Genomic DNA, 19,353 nt, shown 5'->3' with positions numbered 1-19,353 from the left:
TTTTTAAAATATTACAAAACCAGGATTAAAACCATAGCATCAGAATGTGTCTCTTGTACCAGATCTTTCCCATTTATGGGAATGAGACAGGGTCTGAGGTGCTCATTGGCCTTGCAGGACTCAATGTTCCCTAGACGCTCTGCATTGCTTCCCATCTCACCCCGGAGGCATCAGACATGACCCTTGTTTTTAGCTTTGTGCTTAAACACCCACTGAAATCTGGCAGCTTCTTTCCAAGTTCCCTGATTCATTTTTGTTTCTGTCAGAGCCCTTCAAGGGCTGGGAAAGCCTGTTTCCCACCTCTTCCTGACCCTCTCCAGGAAAAAACAACAACAAAACCCCCCCATTAAAAAGAACAAGAAGAGCTTTTAATAAGGTATTTTGTCCAGAGTGATTCCTGAGAGCTACACATACAGGGTATATCTACACTGCGGCCAGGAGGTGTGACTGCAGCATGTGTAGACATACCTGAACTGGTTTTGATCTAGCTGACGTGAGCTAAAGGAATAAGTCCTCTCCCTCCGAGCTGTAGTAGGCTCCTATCCTGTATAGAGCAGCCATCAGAATGGGGACATATTAACTCTCTGAGCAATGTGTTAACAGCAGCATGTCCTTCTAATGGGACAAGGATGCAATATTATCTCAGATGTGCTTTTTAATCCACATACAATTTCACTCTCACGAGGACCTGACAAAAGAGTAAATCAACAACTTGCACAAACCATCTGGCTTGGGAAATTCAGTCATTCCAGCATAGCTCATGGGAAGGTGAGAATCTCCGCCAGATCTGTCTGACTGAGAGCAATTTGGATTTTGGGGTTAATTGGTAGCAGGATCTGTTGGCTCCAAGCTGCTTCCGTCACACAATAAAAGAGCATGTCCAGTCCAGGTGGCTCTTGGCTTGGAGAGACTGCAGATTAGTGTCTGTGCAATGACAGCCCGCTGCCCAGGGATCCGGGTGTCTATAGCAGGTGACCTTATCTCCACTAGCTGTTGGAAACTCTTCCAGGTCACACCAAGGAGCTGGCGTCTCCTAGTTTCTGGAATAGCTGCAACAATGACAATTCATTAGCAGCAGTAATAAACTCCAGCATGCTGTACAATGGGCTGAACATAACGGTGACTCTTGCGTTGCAGCACAACTGTGCCTGTATTTCCCTCAGAGATTCAGCAAGGGCACCCACGGGCAGGCTTCCGGCTTCCCAGCTTGTTGCCTTTCTTGGGTGGAGCCCCGCATCTCTCCCCCTTCTGACTGAGGTATTCCCAGGCTGAGCGGTTCCCTGCCTTCACTGTGCTATTCCCAGCAAAAGACAGACTGCTTAAGCAGAACTCCTTGCTTCCTCTTCAGATACTAGTGTATCTGCCTGCAGGTAAGCTACCACACAGCTCTTGTGATGCAAGCTGATTTATCCTTAAGGTGAAAGCATTACAGAGAAAATTTATTAAAAACAAAAAGGAACCAACATACATGCTAATAAGCTTCCCAGAGATCACTCCAACGGGCTCTGGTGGCTAATTTGTCCTTCAAAACCCCATAAAGAGGGGGCTCCTCTGTGGTCACAAGTTCAATTCAGCCTCAATTCAGAACTCACACATTCAGGTAAAGTTTAGTCCATCTGTTATACAGTTTAAGGGTCTTTGATTTCAAGTTTCCAGGAGCAAGTAACCACTAGAAAGGGGGGGGGGGGAGTCTCGCTCCCCAGGACATAGCTTCAAAACGCTGGTTTCATAGGGGAGAATTTGCATTTCCTTCCTCTTAAGTACTTTCCAGGATAGCCACATCAGTGAGATTGTCCTCCAAAGCCCTTTGAAGTTCCTAATACTTTCAGAGATTTAATTGGTCAGGCTTCTAGAGAAATTACGTACAATCCCACAATAATCCAGGCACAACTGCATTTTGAAGAAATGGACCACAAAGGTATTAAACTTAATTCAATAATGTTTGTCCAGGACAGTGTCAGTCTCTCCCAGACTTGCCCCAGGACAGTCGGTTGGCATTGTAACAAGGAATGACCAGTTGAAGTCCTGACGCTATTTGCTATTGAGTACAATCCGTCTCCTCAGCAACTCTGTAGTCACAGTTTAAGACTTTTTTCTACACAGAAGATACAGTCCAGACCTCTGGCAAACAGATACACATTGTCGCCTATGAATTAGTGCTGGTCAAAACTGTTCCTGTTGGTGACATTTCAACAAAAATTGTCAAATATTTTTCACAATTTTTTGACCAATTCTAATATCAATGAGAGTCTAGAGTTGAATGTGGACAAGGCAAAAACTATGGTGGTATGCAAGGATCCTGGGAAAACACGCAAGATTCCAGCGAGTGACACAGCTGTACAACACGTGAGAAATTACTGCTACTTAGGAAGCATCATTACAGAAGATGGAAGATCAGCTAATGAAGTCGGCAGCAGAATAGCAGGAGAAAAAGAGACGTTCTGGAAGAATTAACATCGGATGAGAAGGAACATCAAATCTGAAGACTTTTTAAAATCCCAACTCTTAAAAACTTGCACTTGGTCTGTGTTAAATTATGGCTGCGAGACACAGACATTCAAACAATTCAAGTGTAACTGAGGGCAGAAATGAAACTGCCTCTTTCGACCAGATTTTCCTCTCCCTTTCACCTGTAAATCGGGAGTGACTCATTTGAAATCACACCAAACGAGATGTGAAGGCAGTGTGAGAGGAGAATGGGCCAAATTCTCAGGAGGTGTAAATCTGTGAAGCTTTGGAAATGTCAATAAAGATCTGCCAATTTACACCAGTTCAGAATTTGGTTCAGTATCCTTACTGGGATCTTCTGCCAGTACTTTGCAAAACCAAAGCCCCCAACTCTGCATGAAATCCAACCCCAAAGCCCTGCTTACCTTGCTCAGCAGTGGAATATTTCCCAAAGCTCCCAGAAATCCAAAGATGACTGGGAAAAAATTCCTGGAGCAAAACAAAGATCATTGTTAATCACTTAGTGGAAGCCGAGGAAGGCTGATTTAGGGTCGGGGAAGGATTTTCCCCATGATCTATAACTGGGTAAAGTAAACCCAGGTCTAAAAAGTTCCTGTGAGCTTTCACTAGCTGGGAAATATTGTCCCATCCAGCTGCTTGCCAGGTTGTCCCTGTTGTTGCCAGCACACAAGCGGCCATGTGCATTTGGTATGGATATGGGGTCTGGCAGAATTTCTTTTGGCTCACAGCGTTTGAAATCAGAGCCTTGCAAACAGGGGAGTTGATCCTGTGACATTTGTGTGGGTTTCTGGGGAGCTTTGGATGCTTGCTAAGGAATTCCTTAGGGGAATGAGAATGGGGTTTCCTTGATAGCCTCTTGCACCCACAATGCTCCACACCTATGGAGTTTTGCCAGTTACCCTAGCAAGGCTATTGGCAAAGGCCAAAACTAAAGGCATTTAGAGAACAAGTCACCTGAAGAGGGTGATGAAGCCATAGGTCTCCAGCAACATGCCCAGAAGAGGCCATCTCAGGAGCACAATGAGAATGCCTCCCAGGAAGAAGCTGGTGCCCTTTAGCTTTTCCTTCTGGAAGAAGAAGCTGAAAGTCCTTCTCAGTCCGATGATGATGGCCAAGCCAGAAAGGAACAGGAGCTAAGCGGAGGAAATGGAGTTGCACAGGACTTGTTAGAGGAGAGAAGGTCTACACATTCCCTTCATTCATTCCCAGTCGGGCGCCGACTTTAGCTCCTCTTTCCCGTGTGCATCAAAGAGAACCCTTGTCTATCCCATCAGCTGACATGAGCATCCCCCTCTCCCCTCACCCAGGCACCATCCATCAAGCTAACGCAGCAGCCTACTTGCCTGCTTTTGCAATCCATGTAACCGTTACAAAGGACAATGCATATAAGCCACAGAAGGCTTAGTTCCACCATAGCAGCTCCAGGAGAAAGCCACTGTAATAATGCAGTAAGGCAACAGGCTTGCATTTCTGGCCTAAGCCCCACACAACAGAAATGCAGTAGATAAGAGAATGAAGGGCTAAATTCTGCTCTCAGTTATAATAATACCTAGGTCTTACACAGCACTTCGCATTAGTAGATATCAAAGGAGGTCAGTATCATTATCCCCACTGTAGTTGTTACAATTTCACCAGTAGAGCCCCACTAGGATCGCACTGACTGCGGTAGATTTCCGACGCCAGCTGATTCCCTCAGTGTTAGAAGGAAACGTCTCTGATATATCATGAGAATGAAACTGTGTTCATGTTACAGGGCTTGTCTATATGGAGAGTTATTCCAGAATAGCTATTCCTCACTAACTCTTCCTCATTCATGCCATGCACTGATGCTCTTATCCCAGAGTAAGAGTGCCTTATTTCAAATTAGTTTAATCCACTCTGGAAATGGATTAAACTACTTTGGAATAAAAGCATCCATCCATGGAGTTAATCAGGAATAGATAATCCACTTTAAATTTACACCCTACCTGAATCTGAATGAACTTCTATGTGTAGACAAGCCCTTAGTTCTTTTTATTTGTAAATTCAAGACAACTTTTAGAAGGACTTTAGTGCCTGGGAGGAGAGGTGCTGGGCTGACTTCCCTGGGGACTGAACTGCTCGGTTTACCGCCCACAGGTATGGGCTGCACCATACAAGGGTCCCCCACACCATGTGTCTCAACCCTGATTGGGAAGGAGCATCCCCAGTAGGGAGATAGTAGTTTAGTCTCCATGTGATTAGATTCTTGGCTTCTCTTTCAAGGTTGCCTACAAGGGGATCAGTTAGCGCCAGTTGTGGTGAGTGTAAGGATGGGGACACCAGCACAGCTGGACTGAAACCCAGCAAGTTTATGTCACACAAACCTGAGTGGGATTTGAACAGAGACTAGCCCTATTCCTCTCATAATAGGAAGCTGTACAGGGCCAAAGGGCTAGCATGCTTCACCATGGGAGCCGTGACTGTTTGTAGAGGGGTTGTCGTGTCTGGGCCCCTGTCCTAGTGCTATATTTTGCCCTCAGGAGTGGCAAAGAAGGGGGGTCAAGGTTTTGAGGTACTCACATTTCCAAAGGCCAGCAGCACTGAGTCAAAGTACAAGAGCACCCCAAAAAGGATGAAAAATAGGCCAAAGCCCACAAGACCGACACCAATCTCTGTAATAGATGGAGGGTCAGCAATTAGGAGCACAGCAGCCACATGTAGTTACTACAAAGGAAGTGTTGGATGGTGCCAGCTTAGGTCACCAAATCCTCCCCTGTGGTTCCTCTTTGCATCACCACCTCAGCAAGGAAGCTTAATTTGTGGGTTGCGTCAAATATTTAGAAACATGTCAAGACAATTTCTATCTATTGTAGGTTTTTGAGAGCTCACCCATCACCCTGGCCTCGGAGCGCTTCTCTCCCTATATGTATCTAGGGAGAAGGAGACAGTCTGATGTTAAACTAGCTGGAACTAGGAAAATGATTTCCTGAAAAGATGTGAAGTGGTTTCCATATGGCAGGGGTCACCTCCTAATCCCCACCCTCTTCAAAATGGAGCTGATCCAAAGCTCTGGACTCACTAAGTCTTCCCATTGCCTTGAGTGGGCTTTGGGTCAGGCCCAGGGCTCTCCAACTTATTTATCAGCCAAACAGTAGCCAAGGATGGGATGTTGTGGGGGTTTACAGCAATGAGAAGCTGGTCTGAAAACCCAGGAGGCACCAGCAAACCTTGTGTGTGTCAGGGCATGAGTTACTCACTTATCGTCTTCTGCAGGGAGATTTGGCGCTCACTAACAGTGCTGAGAGAAGGGTAGGCAAGAGCTCAGCAAACCTCCAACACACCCAGCTCTGCTAATGGCTCTCACCCATAACCCCCCTCTGCAATTCCAGTCCTGAACTCCCCACACCCCCCCCCAAGCTGTGCCAATGCCCCATAGTCCTGACTCACAGACCCCCTCTGCTATTCCAGGCCTGAGCTCCCCACACACAACCCAGCTGTGCCAATGCCCCATAGTCCTGACCCACAGCCCCCCCCCCGCTATTCCAGGCCTGAGCTCCCCCCAAACACCCCCACCTGTGCCAATGCCCCATAGTCCTGACCCACAGCCCCCCTCTGCTATTCCAGTCCTGAGCTCTCCCCCACTAGCTCTGCCAGTGCCTCTCCATCCTGACCCACAGCCCACTGCTATGCCAGTCCTGGGCTCCCCCACTCCAAACCTCAAGAACTGCCAGCTCACCCTTGATCTACACCCCCCGGCCTTGGCATTGTAGACCCAGACCTCATCTGAGCAGACGCTGCCAGTTGTGGTGAGTTAGGGGTTCTGCAGAGCCGCGAAATCCATGTTTCCCTGTTCTGTGGAATGGTGTTTCTGTGGTGTTGACAAACACCCATCAGGGTTTGCAGGGACAGTACCAGACTCAGGGTCTTTGGGGCAGGGGCAGGACAGTAGTTCAGTTTGCCTCTGACACTCCCTGATCTGCTGTGACCGGTGCTGACAGAGCAGCCTCCAGCTCCAGCCCGGACTTGGCTCTGAGCTCCAGCCGTGGCAGCATCGCACACTGGACGGAGCAGATAAGCCCCAGCCTCTGAGCCAGGCTGTTCTCCAGGTTCACCGAGTATCACTGATGAGTTAACAACCAACCCCCCTGAGGCTGCCTCCCTTACTCACTCTGAAACTCCGTGAGAGACACCATCTTTCCTGGCATAAGCCTGGAGTGAAACAAGGTGTGTGTGGAGAGGGGTGTGGTGGGGAGGGGGGCGGACCCACAGCTTCCATGAGCTCCCAACCAGTGACCCTTGGAAAGGTCTTTAATCCCTACCTCATCATGCTGCAAATCATTAACTCCCCAGCAGTGGCAATCACCTTAAAAGGCCCAGCTGTAAATGTGGCGCTCATCACGGTTAGGTCCCCGCTCTGAAACCAGCACAGGCCTGTGGTCACTTACCCGGAGCGTCTTCTGCATAAAGTACCGCAGGGGATTCTGCCACCACTGTTACCTGGGAGAGCAGAGTTCTGTATTGCCCCCCTCTGTTGTTCCTACTGTCCAGAGACCTCTATTAATGGCCCATTCTTGCCTAGCAAGGGCCTGATTCGAATCTGACCTACACCATTGTAAATGAGGACGAAAGAAGAGAATTTGCAAGGCCTGAGTCTCCCCTGCTTTGTATTGTTTTTAGTGCCTAGGAGCCCTCACTGTGGTCCTGCTTTGAGCAAGGGATTGGACTCGATGACCTCCTGAGGTCTCTTCCAACCTTAATATTCTATGATTCTGTGTGCTAGGCACTGTACAGACAGAACAAAAAGACAGCCTCCGCCCCAGAGAGCTGACGCTTACCTGTCCCGCACTGGCTCGATGGAAGCTTGCAACATGCTCTGATCACACAAAGTGCTGAGCGGTACCGTCCAACTTGGTCTTTGTTTCTTAATAGCTGCTGGTCCGTGAACGTTTAGAAATAGTGCCCAGTGGGGCTTCTCCGGGACTGGGCTTGTGCTTCTGAGCCACATAAGCTTTGCTGCCTCTAATTCTAATTAGCATGTGGCTAATTTCTTTTCCACCGGAAAACTGCCCCATTGCCAGACCCCAAATCTGCTACCAATTGATCCAAGGAGCAGCAATGTCTACCTCATGCACACATCCCGCTGGGTTAAACCTTACCCCATGACTCAGCTGTGGCAGGATTCTCTTTTCTACTGCACAGCCTTGCTCCGGCACAGAGCGCGCTCATTCCATATGCAAGCCCCCGTTTGAATGGCAAGTGGAGAATCTTTATTGTGCGAGGCTAAGTACACAGCCAGGCACATCTGTTGCCATCTGTCTGATACAGGGAGCGTGCTCTGGCGTGCCGTACACCTGATTCACCAGGCATGGGCTCCAGCCATCACATGCAGGAGGGATCGTTTGTGAGAAATTAATTATTCATCAGCAACTGGTCTCTTTTTCTGTCTGTGAAACATTCGCAAGGAGGTTGGGAAATGCTCAGACGCGTTTGCTATTCACAATTGTCCCTCTATAGGTCTATTTCTGCCCCGCATACTCACATTGAGCAGTCCCATCCCACCCTACTGCTTTCTGGAGTTGGGTTGTACCCTCAGAGCATCCCGATGAGTATGGATTTGCTCCCCACTGAACCTGTAGTTAGCTCTTACCCTTCAAGAATCCCCATTAAGCCATGGATTGCATACTCACCTTTTCATTACTAATTGCCTCTCATGGGCAGCAGAGTTGGAAGTCCCCTACTTGAGTTTCCCTCTTTGGAAATGATGCTGGAGCCAAGGGACTTGTGGGATTTGCTCTGGAGTTTCCACAGAGGATAGTGGGAGTTTGGCCTCTCCTCCCACAGTTCCCTCGGGTGGCCATCTGGATTCCCATAAGGTCCTTCAAAATCACCCAGAAGGCATTGCTACGGAGCTGTGTACGTGGAACTCTAGGATAACCATCCCAGAGGGCAGTGCAGCTGAGCTGGTGTAGAAGTGGGATACAGTCACACTACTGGTGTAGTGGGATACAGTCTTCAATTACATGGTCATATACTATTTTTCCCATAGGGCCCCTCTCTTTGGAGTCTTTGGAGAATTTACCTGACAAACTCCAACATATCTCTATCTCCACTGAGCACGTGTGAACTGAGATTTTCAGAGGCTCATAACTTGGCCAAATTTGGGTGAAATTTCACATGGATGGTAAAAGACGCATCCCCTGCTCCATGGCGACCTGCACCCCAAATTTCAAGTCCTTCGTTCAAAGTACGGTGGTGCTAGAATTTTGTTTTTAAAACATTGGCAAAGCAATGTATTCCCCCTTAGCCTCATTCCTTGAAATGGCCAAACTCTTTAAGCTGAAACTTTAAAACAATAATCAGCTTGGGGTAGACAGTCATTATGAAAAATTTCAGCCTGAATGGTTAGTTTGGCAAAGCTATACTCAACTCAAACAAGGTCTTACAACAGAAATTATGATCTGTTCCAATGATAATAAAGGACCCACAACTCAAGTCAATATCAACGGAAGCTACAGCAACTCTGAAAATCGGTCCCCTAAATATATCCTAACATGTCCGTCCCCTAGCTATAGTCGCAAGAAGGACAAGCTCAACAAATGATCTATTTACAAACCAGCAATTTTTATTTTATACAAACTTGCAAAGTACAAATGCATTTTTTTTTCCTTGTGTGAGATTGGATCTTTTAGTAGCTACATCTAAAACAAACGCTGTTGGGAAAATTACAAAGCAAACTACCACTGATTTAATTACTGGGAAGATTGGTGTGAAGAATTCAAGCTGCTGAAATGTGACAGCCATTTGACCATGGTCTCTTCAATCTAATGTTATAGCAGTTGTCATCTAAGGTCACTTTTATACAGAAAGAAAGACACCAACATCACATTGTTTCTTGGATAGTTTTATTTGCCTAACACTAGCAAAAATCAATTTTTTGCCACTCCTCCCACCCCACGCCCCCAAAATAATGTGCATAAATAGATCTTTTTTTTGATGCAAACAGGTTTTTTTTGTTTTGTTTTGTTTTTTAAACAAGAGTCGCTGGTATATGAAGGTGTTATGAAAAAATAACCAAAATAAAATTAAAAATTAAAATAATTAAAAACAGTTCCACAATACTGCAATATTGTGATCCTCAGCCATGCCACCGAGAACTCACAACTTGTAACTTAGGAAACTCTTAAAGTGACAGTAGCAGGGATTGGTCACAGACACTACGTTGTTATTCGCTTAGTGGGGAGGTTTCCTCGCTGTCCCCTCTACATCTGCTAGGTCATGCCTTAATGCCAGGAAGGTTCTTTCAGGAGCTCCCTGTGTCCTTCGTGGGAATCCTTACGCCTTTCAAGGATGCTGACCAGTGGGGTTGCCTTGCTCCCCCACCCCTTCCCTTAAATGTACAACACCCTCCCCTAGGAACCATGTTGTTGGAGCTGAGATGCAGGAGAGCCCTCTTCATGATGGGAGACTGGACTGACTGGAGAGTCAAGGGGGAGCCCGTTGGGGGGCTGACACACTGGTGGGAACTCCAGGTTGTCTCTTGGTTCCATCCATGACGCAAAGGCCACTAATGTCAGTGAGAGTCTTTCCATTGATGTTGGTGGGTTTTCAGTTGGGCCGCTAGAAACAATCCTCCTGACCATCCACCTCTCTCCTGCCTCTGCTCAGCTCCTGCACCCCAGTTTGGTCCTGGGGGTTCTCCTACCTTGGCTGCATTTTTCTCAGTTCAGCCACCCCCTTTTACGTCTGGGGACACATCCACCATGCAGAGACCATCCTCCCCAGGGGCCTATGCCCTTGGGTATACACTTCGGGTGTGTTGGTGAGGTTAGCAGCTAGGCTACTGATAGCCCTCTGCACTAGTCACACCATCACAGAGAAACCATTCACAAAAACAAAAGGGAGGTAAAAATGTAACATTGAAACTCAAGATTAAAAATCCCACATACAGTCACAAGGATCCATGATTGACAGCTGTGTACCAGCAAGACATCCTCTGCAATCCCCAATAGGGTACAGTCCTATATGTCTTCACATACTGTGCCTCGTGGACCAGCTTTTCAGCATCTGCAAATCAGCCTCGCTCTAATGACCTCAGAACTATGCCAGTTTACACCAGCTGAGGACCTGGCTGCATACAGAGCACTACCTATTCAGTAACAGGGAAATAAATGCATCATTTCTCAAAACTTACAGTTTTTATATTTTATTTTAAATAAATTTGCTTTTAATAAAAGCAGAAAATATATATATGTATATTTAAATAGGTCTTTTTTTTTTTCTGATGAACTGGCAAAGAATCTCCATTTGTAACTTTCCAGCGGGGCTGATGCCAACAGCCCAGCAGAAAGAGAGAGAAAGTTAGCATAAAACAGTACCACCCGGAAAAGGAGAGAAAAACAAATATATATATATATATATATATATATATTATATAAATGTATAATTTCCATAAAACATATATTAAGGCATGTATAGCAAAATAAAGGGCCAGCTTCATGAGCTAACAGGAGCTGTTTGGGATTCCATTATGGGAGCAGGACTGTTTTATCCCCAGGGATGTTCTATGTATTGCTAAAAGAAAAAGAAAAAGAAAAAGAAAAAGAAAGAAAGATTGATTCATAGATCTGATTCTAGGGAAAGTTCTGTCTCCTGGGACGTTTTGTGTATTGCCAAAATTAAAAATAGACAGACAGATAATCTAGGGAGATGCTAGATAGATCCCATTGGGCAGAGAGGTTCTGTTTCCTTGGATTTTATGTGTCTTGCCAAACTAGAAAGAAAAATTGATTCACAGGCTACAGCAGGCAGGCAGCCAGCTCCCATTTCACTCAACTGGTGGCATGGCTGGGAAGAAGTAGAAATCTTGTTAGATGCTGAGCATCTGCACCCTCTCTAGATTTCAGCTGGAGATGTGGGTTCTCAGCACCAATCAGGATCAGGCCAATGGAGAAAGAAAGCTAAGAAATAGATTGAGCTTGATTGCGCATCTACATCACATTGCCTTTTTCAGAACTATCCCCTGGAGTTTCAAGTGCTGGGACAAGACAGTTCTTCATCCATGTAGTGAATTGACAAAGCCCCAGTCTCTAGTATAAGGTACAGAGCTTGATTGTCCACTCCTACGCTCTGCTCTGAATTCAGTTTGTCTTCATTTGAGTTAATCCTGACTTGCACCAGTGTAGGTAAGAGCAGAATCAGGTGCAGAAGTCCCATACTGACCGATGTTAGAACAGGGCATCTAACTGTATTGAAAAGTCCATAGGAAGAGGGGCTCTTGTCAGAGGAGCTCAGATAATATTCACAGCAACACTGGGACAGCTTGACACTTGGGGCTTTTCTATTTCAGGTCAGTTTCCTTACACCAGATCATTTCGCATACAGCCAGCAACATTTCACAGCTTCGCGCTTGAAAAAGTAGATTTTGGAGTGCAAAAGCAAGCCCATATTGAACCCAGATTGGTCTTGTTTTTGAGCGTAGGCCTCAATTTCTGATTTGGGAATTTTAAAATTCCATTCTATCAAAAAACTGAAATTTCAAAATAATTCATCTCCCACTTAAGCACCAAAATAAGTGGCCAGATTTTCGGTGCAGTTTTGAAAATCTGCCCATCAATATCACAGCGGGAGCTGCTGGGTGTGGGCACTTTTTTAAAAATCTTGCCCGTGTTTAGGTGCCTAAATGCGAGCTGAGTACTTGCAAATCCACTCCGTGGTGGAAAATATATTTGCATCTGCATGCAGCCCTAATTTTGAGAAGGGACAAGGAAACCAACTTGGACAGATATAAGAAACCTCCTTCCTCCAAACCATTGCTTGAACTGAGCTGAGGTCTAGATGGACCTTCTCACTTCCCGTTGGGAAGCAGCAGTGCTGAAATAATGCTAGATTCTGCAGGCCCCGATGGTTCAGGTAGTTCTGACAAGCTTCAGAAGAACCAACAATCTCTTGGATGCTTCTCGGAACTATGTCTCTTCCATCACCCCCGATACGTCCCCCTGCGACGATGATTCTCTCAATGTATTCAGAAAACTATGAAGCCACATCTGGAAGAGCAGGCTCATCTCATAAGGTACTGCAGGAACGTGGAAGAGAGACCGTGCAGCAGTGACTCAGCACCATGCGCACCTGATCTCAGTCACTCCAAAACGTCAGAGGAACTATTCTAGCTCGCTGTTCATCAGGAGAAAAGAACTTCTGGGGCATGCTTGTCTCAGCGCAGTGAGTTAGGAGTGTCAGTTGCCTGCGTGCCGTTCCAGATGCAAATATAGCAGGGAGCCATAGAAGTTAGAGATGGGTATCTCGCCCCTTTCCCTAAGCCCAGAGCAGGATTATTCTCTATGCAGGGATTGCCAGACCAGGGGGCCATCCAGTGCAGTATCCCATGTCTCCAGTAGCAGCTGCTTCAGAGAAAGGTGCAACAACCCTGCAGTGGGCGATTATGTAATCACCTGTCCATGGGGAAGCTTCTCCCTTGTCCCATCCATAAGAAGTTGGCTTCTAGCCTGAAAGCAGAAGGGACTAGGTCCCCTCCCAGCTATGCTCCTATTCCCTTGGGCCTCACATGTTCCCTCCATTTTGGGGGCAAGGCAGTGCTTTCCAGATGGAGGCAAGAGACAGTGACAGCATCGACATAGTACCTGCCAAGACCACTGCAGGGAAAGCCCCTCTAGCGCCACTCTAGGCCATTCGGAATTAGATAGGGGCACTCAGATCCAAGGAGATGAGATGCCCTAGAAATGCCATAGACAGCGAGACAGTGCTGTTCCCTCAGCCATTTCTCCAGTGTTTTGCCCAATCTAGTATTAAGTATGTGGGCAGCAGCCCTCGATTTCACCCCACTCCCATCCCCATAAAAATGCAAGAAATGAGCATTGCACTGGGTAAAACAAAACTCTGAGGAAGGGCACCTGTTGCTACCATCCAGAACCTGCTCTGGTCCAAGAAAAAAAAAATATCCCGAAGCCTGTCCCCCTTTCTCCTCATCGTCTCTATGTGCAAACAGATCCCTCCTGGCCTCAGAAAGCATCAAGGCTTCGCCTGGTCACCAACACCAGCCACTTGGGCTCTCCTAGCCCCGTCCCCCTGTATCGTTCAGCTAATTCTCTTACTACGTGTCCGCATACATTGCACAGACCTGCTGTTCCACACCACCCTTCGCCCTGGGAGGGGAAACACTAGTATTTCACAGATATAGCTATATCCTAATTTTGCAGATCCCATCACCTCTCCCATTTTCTGCCCAGGAGCCTTTTCCCTCCTCGGCTCCTGTTTCCATCTGTCCATCCCAGATGCCCACTCCTTCCCTCCCGTGGATGCTCATGCGCGTGAGTGGAGAAACGTGGCTGGGCACAGGTGGCTAGCTCCAGAGATTAAAGATGCTAGTAGCCGCTCCAGGCCAGGGCCTGGGGAGGTGGAAGGTGCACAGAGAATGGAAATAGGGTGCTCACGTCAGTGGAGGGCAAGAGCAAGCTCCAACTGCAGCGACGGCTCAGGTCCCCATGCAAAAGCCCCTTCAGGACACGAGCTTTGGGAGACAAATATTTCAGTGCAGGAAGCAAAGGGAAAACCCCCCCAGCCTCCAGTGCGACGCCATCCCCTCGATGAGATATTCCGGCCATGGAACAGACTGGTGGGTAGCTGTCAGATCCCCTGCCCTGAAGTTCACGCCGGCTGTGGAGTGGGCCCATCTCCCAGACTGCAATACATCTCACACAAAACATCCATCATTGCAGAAGCAGTGATTTACCAGCGCCTTTCTGCCGCTCTGTGCTCCAGCAGGCAGCCCACCCATGGCACTTCCTCCCGGGATGGTACACGGCCAGTTGCGGGGACCGGTGCAGAGATAAGGCTCCCGTGTTCTCTTGGCGACAGGTGCCGACGCACACCATCTTCGTCCTGGACGATCTCACCGTTGGTTAGCGGCAGGGGTTCGGGGAGAACCAAAAGCGATGAGCGGGGAAAGATTTGGTTGTCGAGTCGGGACGCGCATGTTTGTGTGTTAAAACGTGGCTCCGTGGAACTTCACGGCGTTCACAGCAGCCAGGGCTTGTGCTGGAGGGAGGAGAGGAGAGGGGAGAAGGAGTCAGAAAGCCGAGCCCTCCACCCGCTGGGAAGCGTGGCAGAACTGCACCTGCCTCACGCCCCAGGGCAGGAATGCTCGGGAGCGAATGGGATTTTTGTCCACTCTTGAAAAAAATAAATGACCCTTGTTAGGCCTGCTCTGTACTGAGGATTCAACCCAGATACAGTCACCTCAAATGCTGCACAAGTGCAAAGCCGGGGTAAACAGAGGGATGCCCCAATCTCCACCCGTGCAAACCAGGGGGCTCTGCACCCCTGCAAACCACACTGCGCTGGGGTGAACTGTATCTATGCCAGGGGTGTGCAGTGCTGCTGCTCCACCAATGGCTAAAATCCCAGGGCAGAAAAGGCCGTTGTTCGGTAACTGGCCACTTTCACCAAAAAGAATTAGGGACATTTTGGAGGCACTCTAGTGCTGGTGACAGGAGCTGGGCCAACAGCCATGGAAAACAGGCTCCACTATTCATCCGCAGAGCAGGTCCAGCACAAGCAGCCTTTCCGCCTGCACTGCCCTGCTGATGGGCCTCGACCCAGCCCCGGAGGGCTGTCCCCCAGGGATGGGAGGAGAATTCAGTTTCCATGGCCATTTAGTCCCCAGCATCTCTGCTGAGGCGGCTGACAAGGCAGTGCCAGCTTGGTGCTGTGTGTCCACTAGAACCTGCACTGAGACCCACCAATCTCATCTCACGCAGGCCAACACACAACCACCAGCTTGTAACAGCTTCCAGTGACTCACTACTGACCTGGCCTGGATTTGAACCTGCTACCTAGAGGCAAAGGGTTTCTGGAGCTCATGCTCATCCTTTCTCCTTGGTTTATGGCCATCATTCCCAATGTCGGTTATTTACATGGCTTTGTCTATGCAGTGAACGGAACCAGTCTCTCTCAGTGTAGGATGTGTCGTTTTTCTTGCCTGTTTTCTCCTCTAATTTGCACCCTTGGATTTCAGCTGGGGTCACTTCTAATTTACAGTGGATCTAAGTGAGGCGAGAATTTGGCCCACAACATCAGCTTATTCCATTCAATGCATGGCCAAAGTAGGCTATAAGGAATGGCTTTGGCGTAGCTAGGACCCACTTAGTCCTGGAATGGGCAGAAACCACATGCTCCCATCCAGCTGCATTCTACCAAGTAACCGAGTCCTTAGTACAACTTAGCTACACCATTAGCTTTTCCTTTGTGCCCAGAAATCCTGGAAAAGACTCTTGATCCTGAAGAGGGATGGGGCCAGCTCCTCCACTGGTGGAAAGCAGTGTAGCAGGGTGAATAAAAATGAATGATTTTAAAAATGGACTTTAAAATTTAAATCAATTTTAAAAAATTTAAATTCAATACATCATTCTTTTTAAAAATAAATGTATTTAAAATTAAAAGTGAAATTATGACAACCTACTTTCAGGCCTAAACTTACTATAGACGATTCAAATAATTTAAATTTACTTAAAAAAATATAATATTCAAGCAGTGCATGTTTACTGCCAAAGTTTTAGAGAAAGTCAAAAGCACTGAACTGGTCAAAGTCACTGGCTAAGCAGCTGGAACCTGAAGTGCAAAACTAGCTTTTGACAGCACTAGTCTCTTCTCCAGGTGCAGAGAGTATTTTCTTCAGTTCAGTTTATTCAGTTCAATGACTAATGCATTCAAAGCTGAGAAATCAACTAGGAATTGAAACAACATGCAACATTGCTCTCCTCTTCCAGCTGTGACTAAAAACAAGGTGTAAGAGGATCAGATCTACTAATTCTAAAATCATGATGGACAGGGTGACCAGAAGCAATCAGGGCTATTCACTAACGACAGCTGATGCTTCCTTTGTTTATCAAAACATGTTTTGCATTTAAAACTGATTTATTCAACTTTTTTTTCTTATGTATTCAGCACATTTAAGATACTTTTATTTAACTAATTAAAACATTTTAAAATGTTCTTGTGGCTTTTAAATTGAATTCTAATTTTCATCCAATTAGGTTGGCACAAATCATGAGTAAAAATGAATCATAGTCTAGTACATAAGAAATGCATCATTCCCATTTCCTAAAAAGCTACAATTCAGAATAAACATATGGTAAGCAATATAACTGCTTAAATAAATGTGTACGGACATAGTGTAACATCCTGGTTAGCAAAAAGAAGTACCAAATTGTACCAACCAATGAGAATCAACTTTATAATAAGTAAATAACTGAAAAGTATAAATGCAAAACAAAAATTAAAATTGGTTATTTAAATCAAGGCTTGTTGATTTTAAATACTGTGATTTAAATCAATCCACCCTGCAGGGCAGTTCTACTGACTTCAGTGGAGCTATGCCAGTTTATCCCAGCGGAGGATCTGACCCAGGAACTCGAAACAAGGTCCGGGACCCTCAGTGTTTCAAGTTCTAAGCCCCTTGTGCTCGTTCCATGGGAAGAGACTGGGCTAACGTGGCAGAGGAGAGTGTTAGCTTGGTGAGAAGCAATGTATGAATGGATGGGAAGAGGAGACTCTTGAATGAGGTTCTTCCCATCGCCCCAGGAGGCTGAGATGTACACAGGATGAGATGAAGTACAATAGAAAAGGTGCTTACTTCATGGCTCAAACACGCATAAAATGGCTGCTGTCGACGACCCGGGATGACTCAGACGAGAGGGGGTTTGTCGGTGGAGTCGGGGAGGCTGGGGAAGTGGGAGGACTCGGGGTGGCACATTGAGCTGGAAACAAGAAATGGAAAAGGACGTGAAGAACACAGCGCTGCAGCCGGCAAGGGGAGAAAGGAAACAAAGCAGGGAGCAAATTCCAGAGGAAGGCAGAGAGGTTAGAGACGACAGGGGAATATAAAAAAGGAAGGGAAGCGAGGTCAGAAACAACAGAGACACACAAATGGTTCCCCCCCAGCACGCACAGGTGAGCTCCACGCTGGGATCCTCATGGACTAAGGCAAAGATGGGAGGCAGTGCCTGTCTGCAGGGAGATGGGCATGGGCCACAGCATGACACCCCCTCGCCAGTACAGCCTCCCACAACGCACTGCACACACCAGGGCTCAGGCGTTTCCTAGTCTGCTCCAGAGCTGGGGCGAGACAGTGCAAAGCTTTTGACCAGAAAAGGATGGATTAATTTTGTGACAAGTTTTGCGAAAAACGTAGTTTTGACATTTTTTGACAGAGAAAAAGGGTTATATTTTTTCATAAGACTTCCCCCCAGACGCATCCCTTTCTTCAGCTGGTTCCCCTGCAGAACGCCACAGTTCCATTGAAGATCCTGGGAAACAGGCCCTTCCAGAGAGATGCCCAACCCAACCCGCTCCATCCAACATACACCATATTCTAGTCTGGTCTAGCGACATACACAGCTCCCATTACTGTAGTATCTGAGTGCCCCACATTATCCCCACAGCATTTCTGTCAGGAAGGGCGGCGCTACCCTCACCACTGGGCCATCCTCCCTCTCTCCACGCACAACCCCTTCCATCCAATATCGCTCATCAGCTCCACGTGCATTGGAGGCTGTCCCATCTTCCCAGCTGGTTTTTGCCACATGAGGAATGATTCGTAGTCACCAGCTGGCTAGCCCAGAAGCTGAGATCTCCAGGCACAGGTGTGCTGCCGCGGCAAGAGCTGAGGGTTTGCCGCTTCCAAAAGGTTCACGGTTGAATAGCACCAATGGAAAAATAAGATGGGTCAGCCCAGGGAGGACAGGTGCAGACCACCAAAAGCACTGAGAGTATAAATCTGGTGTGACTCCACTGACATCAACAGGCCAGATCCTCCTCTGGTGTATAGTGGTACAGCTTCCTTGACTTCAGTGATTTACACCAGTGGAGGATCTGGCCCCCTGGAGTTTCACTGCTGTAAGTGAAAGGAGAACAAGACCCTCGACTGTCTATTCTCTGCCCTTGTCTGTTCATGATGACGCCCGTTGAAGTTCACAGAAGTACTATGCATGACCAAGGACAGCTATGAGAGTCAGAGCTCCGCTATTTACCCCAGCTGCGGATTTGGCCCATTACCTGCGTGCACATGGTATGAATACGCCCGAGTCTGCTCCTACATGCGTGTCATTTCACTGACTTCAGTGGCGTTATTCCTGATTTACACAGGTGGGAGAGGAGAGTCACACCTGTGGTTATTACTGGAATTGCCGGGATAAATCGACGGGATTGATCGGCCAGGGCGCTAATTCACTTTTACACTGGTGTAACTCCACTGATTTCACTACAGGAAAATGGAATAGCCCAGTGGTGGATCTGTCTCTGTGGGCCAGATTCTTACCTGGTGCAAATTGGCATAGCTCTATCAAAATTATGGGAGTTACCCCAATTTATACCAGCTGAGGATCTTGGCCTATATACCTATCTGTCTTATTTCTAAAGGCCCTTTCGCTGTATCTAGCCTTTTGCCTACACCCCGCTGCTGCCAGGTGCATTGCCTGATCATCCCCAACTCTCATTTTACCCTGAGTTCAGTCTTCTGCCCTTAAGGCCGATAAATCCATGATGATTAGGAATTGTCCATGTCATTAGTACCTCCCAGCTTTGATCGGCATCTCCTGTGCCTCATACTTTTACCATGAAACTGCAGTTCTTTGCCTCCCGAGTGCCTTACCGGAGAGCATGCGGCCCAGCCTGGAGGCTTCTGTAGCCAAGGTGCAGGATATCTCTATCCTCTTCTCCTGCTCCTGGAGCTGGGTTTCTGCATCCTGGGGCACGTCCACCTCTCCCTCGCTTAGAGGGACCACATTCTGCAAGCTGCGGCAGAGAGAGTTCGGTGTTACTGTCCCAGTGCCCCTGGAGCGATGGCCCGGCCCGAACTACAGGGCATGCTCGCAAGGATGCAGGATATGGCTGGGCAGAACGACAGGGTGA

At 47.4% G+C, this 19,353-nt stretch overlaps 2 protein-coding genes across 11 annotated transcripts in view; both read right to left on the bottom strand.

Moving 5' to 3' along the window:
* Positions 1–525: 525 nt before the first annotated feature.
* GOLT1A (golgi transport 1A) lies at positions 526–6,656 on the bottom strand. The gene is made up of 5 exons (XM_074936132.1): positions 6,599–6,656; positions 5,011–5,102; positions 3,424–3,602; positions 2,874–2,937; positions 526–1,049 (listed from the first exon to the last, which is right to left on the bottom strand). Exons 1-5 carry the CDS (start codon positions 6,633–6,635, stop codon positions 1,011–1,013), a joined length of 411 nt encoding a protein of 136 aa, XP_074792233.1. The 5' UTR covers positions 6,636–6,656; the 3' UTR covers positions 526–1,010.
* A 5,859-nt stretch (positions 6,657–12,515) lies between these two features.
* PLEKHA6 (pleckstrin homology domain containing A6) overlaps positions 12,516–19,353 on the bottom strand; it is a 129,724-nt gene continuing 122,886 nt past the window's right edge. For 9 of the 10 annotated variants that reach the window (XM_074936397.1, XM_074936390.1, XM_074936392.1 and 6 more), the window contains 3 exons: positions 19,094–19,236; positions 17,078–17,201; positions 12,516–14,481 (listed from right to left, as the gene is read on the bottom strand). In XM_074936397.1, the coding sequence (XP_074792498.1) occupies positions 17,086–17,201; positions 19,094–19,236 (259 nt within the window). In that variant the 3' untranslated portion in view covers positions 12,516–14,481; positions 17,078–17,085. The remainder of the gene's footprint in view (positions 14,482–17,077; positions 17,202–19,093; positions 19,237–19,353) is intronic. The other variant, XM_074936391.1, reaches the window with a different exon arrangement.

The sequence above is a fragment of the Natator depressus genome, chromosome 21, assembly GCF_965152275.1.
Source record: "Natator depressus isolate rNatDep1 chromosome 21, rNatDep2.hap1, whole genome shotgun sequence".
Classification (NCBI taxonomy): Eukaryota; Metazoa; Chordata; order Testudines; family Cheloniidae; genus Natator; species Natator depressus.
The sequence above is the reverse complement of the archived record's forward strand: the minus strand, read 5'-3'. Positions and strand labels throughout refer to the sequence as shown.

Coding starts and splice junctions, on each gene's coding strand:
- GOLT1A (XM_074936132.1), bottom strand. CDS start 6,635: ATGCCAGGAAAGATGGTGTCTCTCACGGAGTTTCAGA. Junction 3,603..5,010: donor TGCTGCTGGCCTTTGGAAAT/GTGAGTACCTCA, acceptor TCCTCCGCTTAG/CTCCTGTTCCTTTCTGGCTT. Junction 1,050..2,873: donor ATATTCCACTGCTGAGCAAG/GTAAGCAGGGCT, acceptor TCATTGTTGCAG/CTATTCCAGAAACTAGGAGA.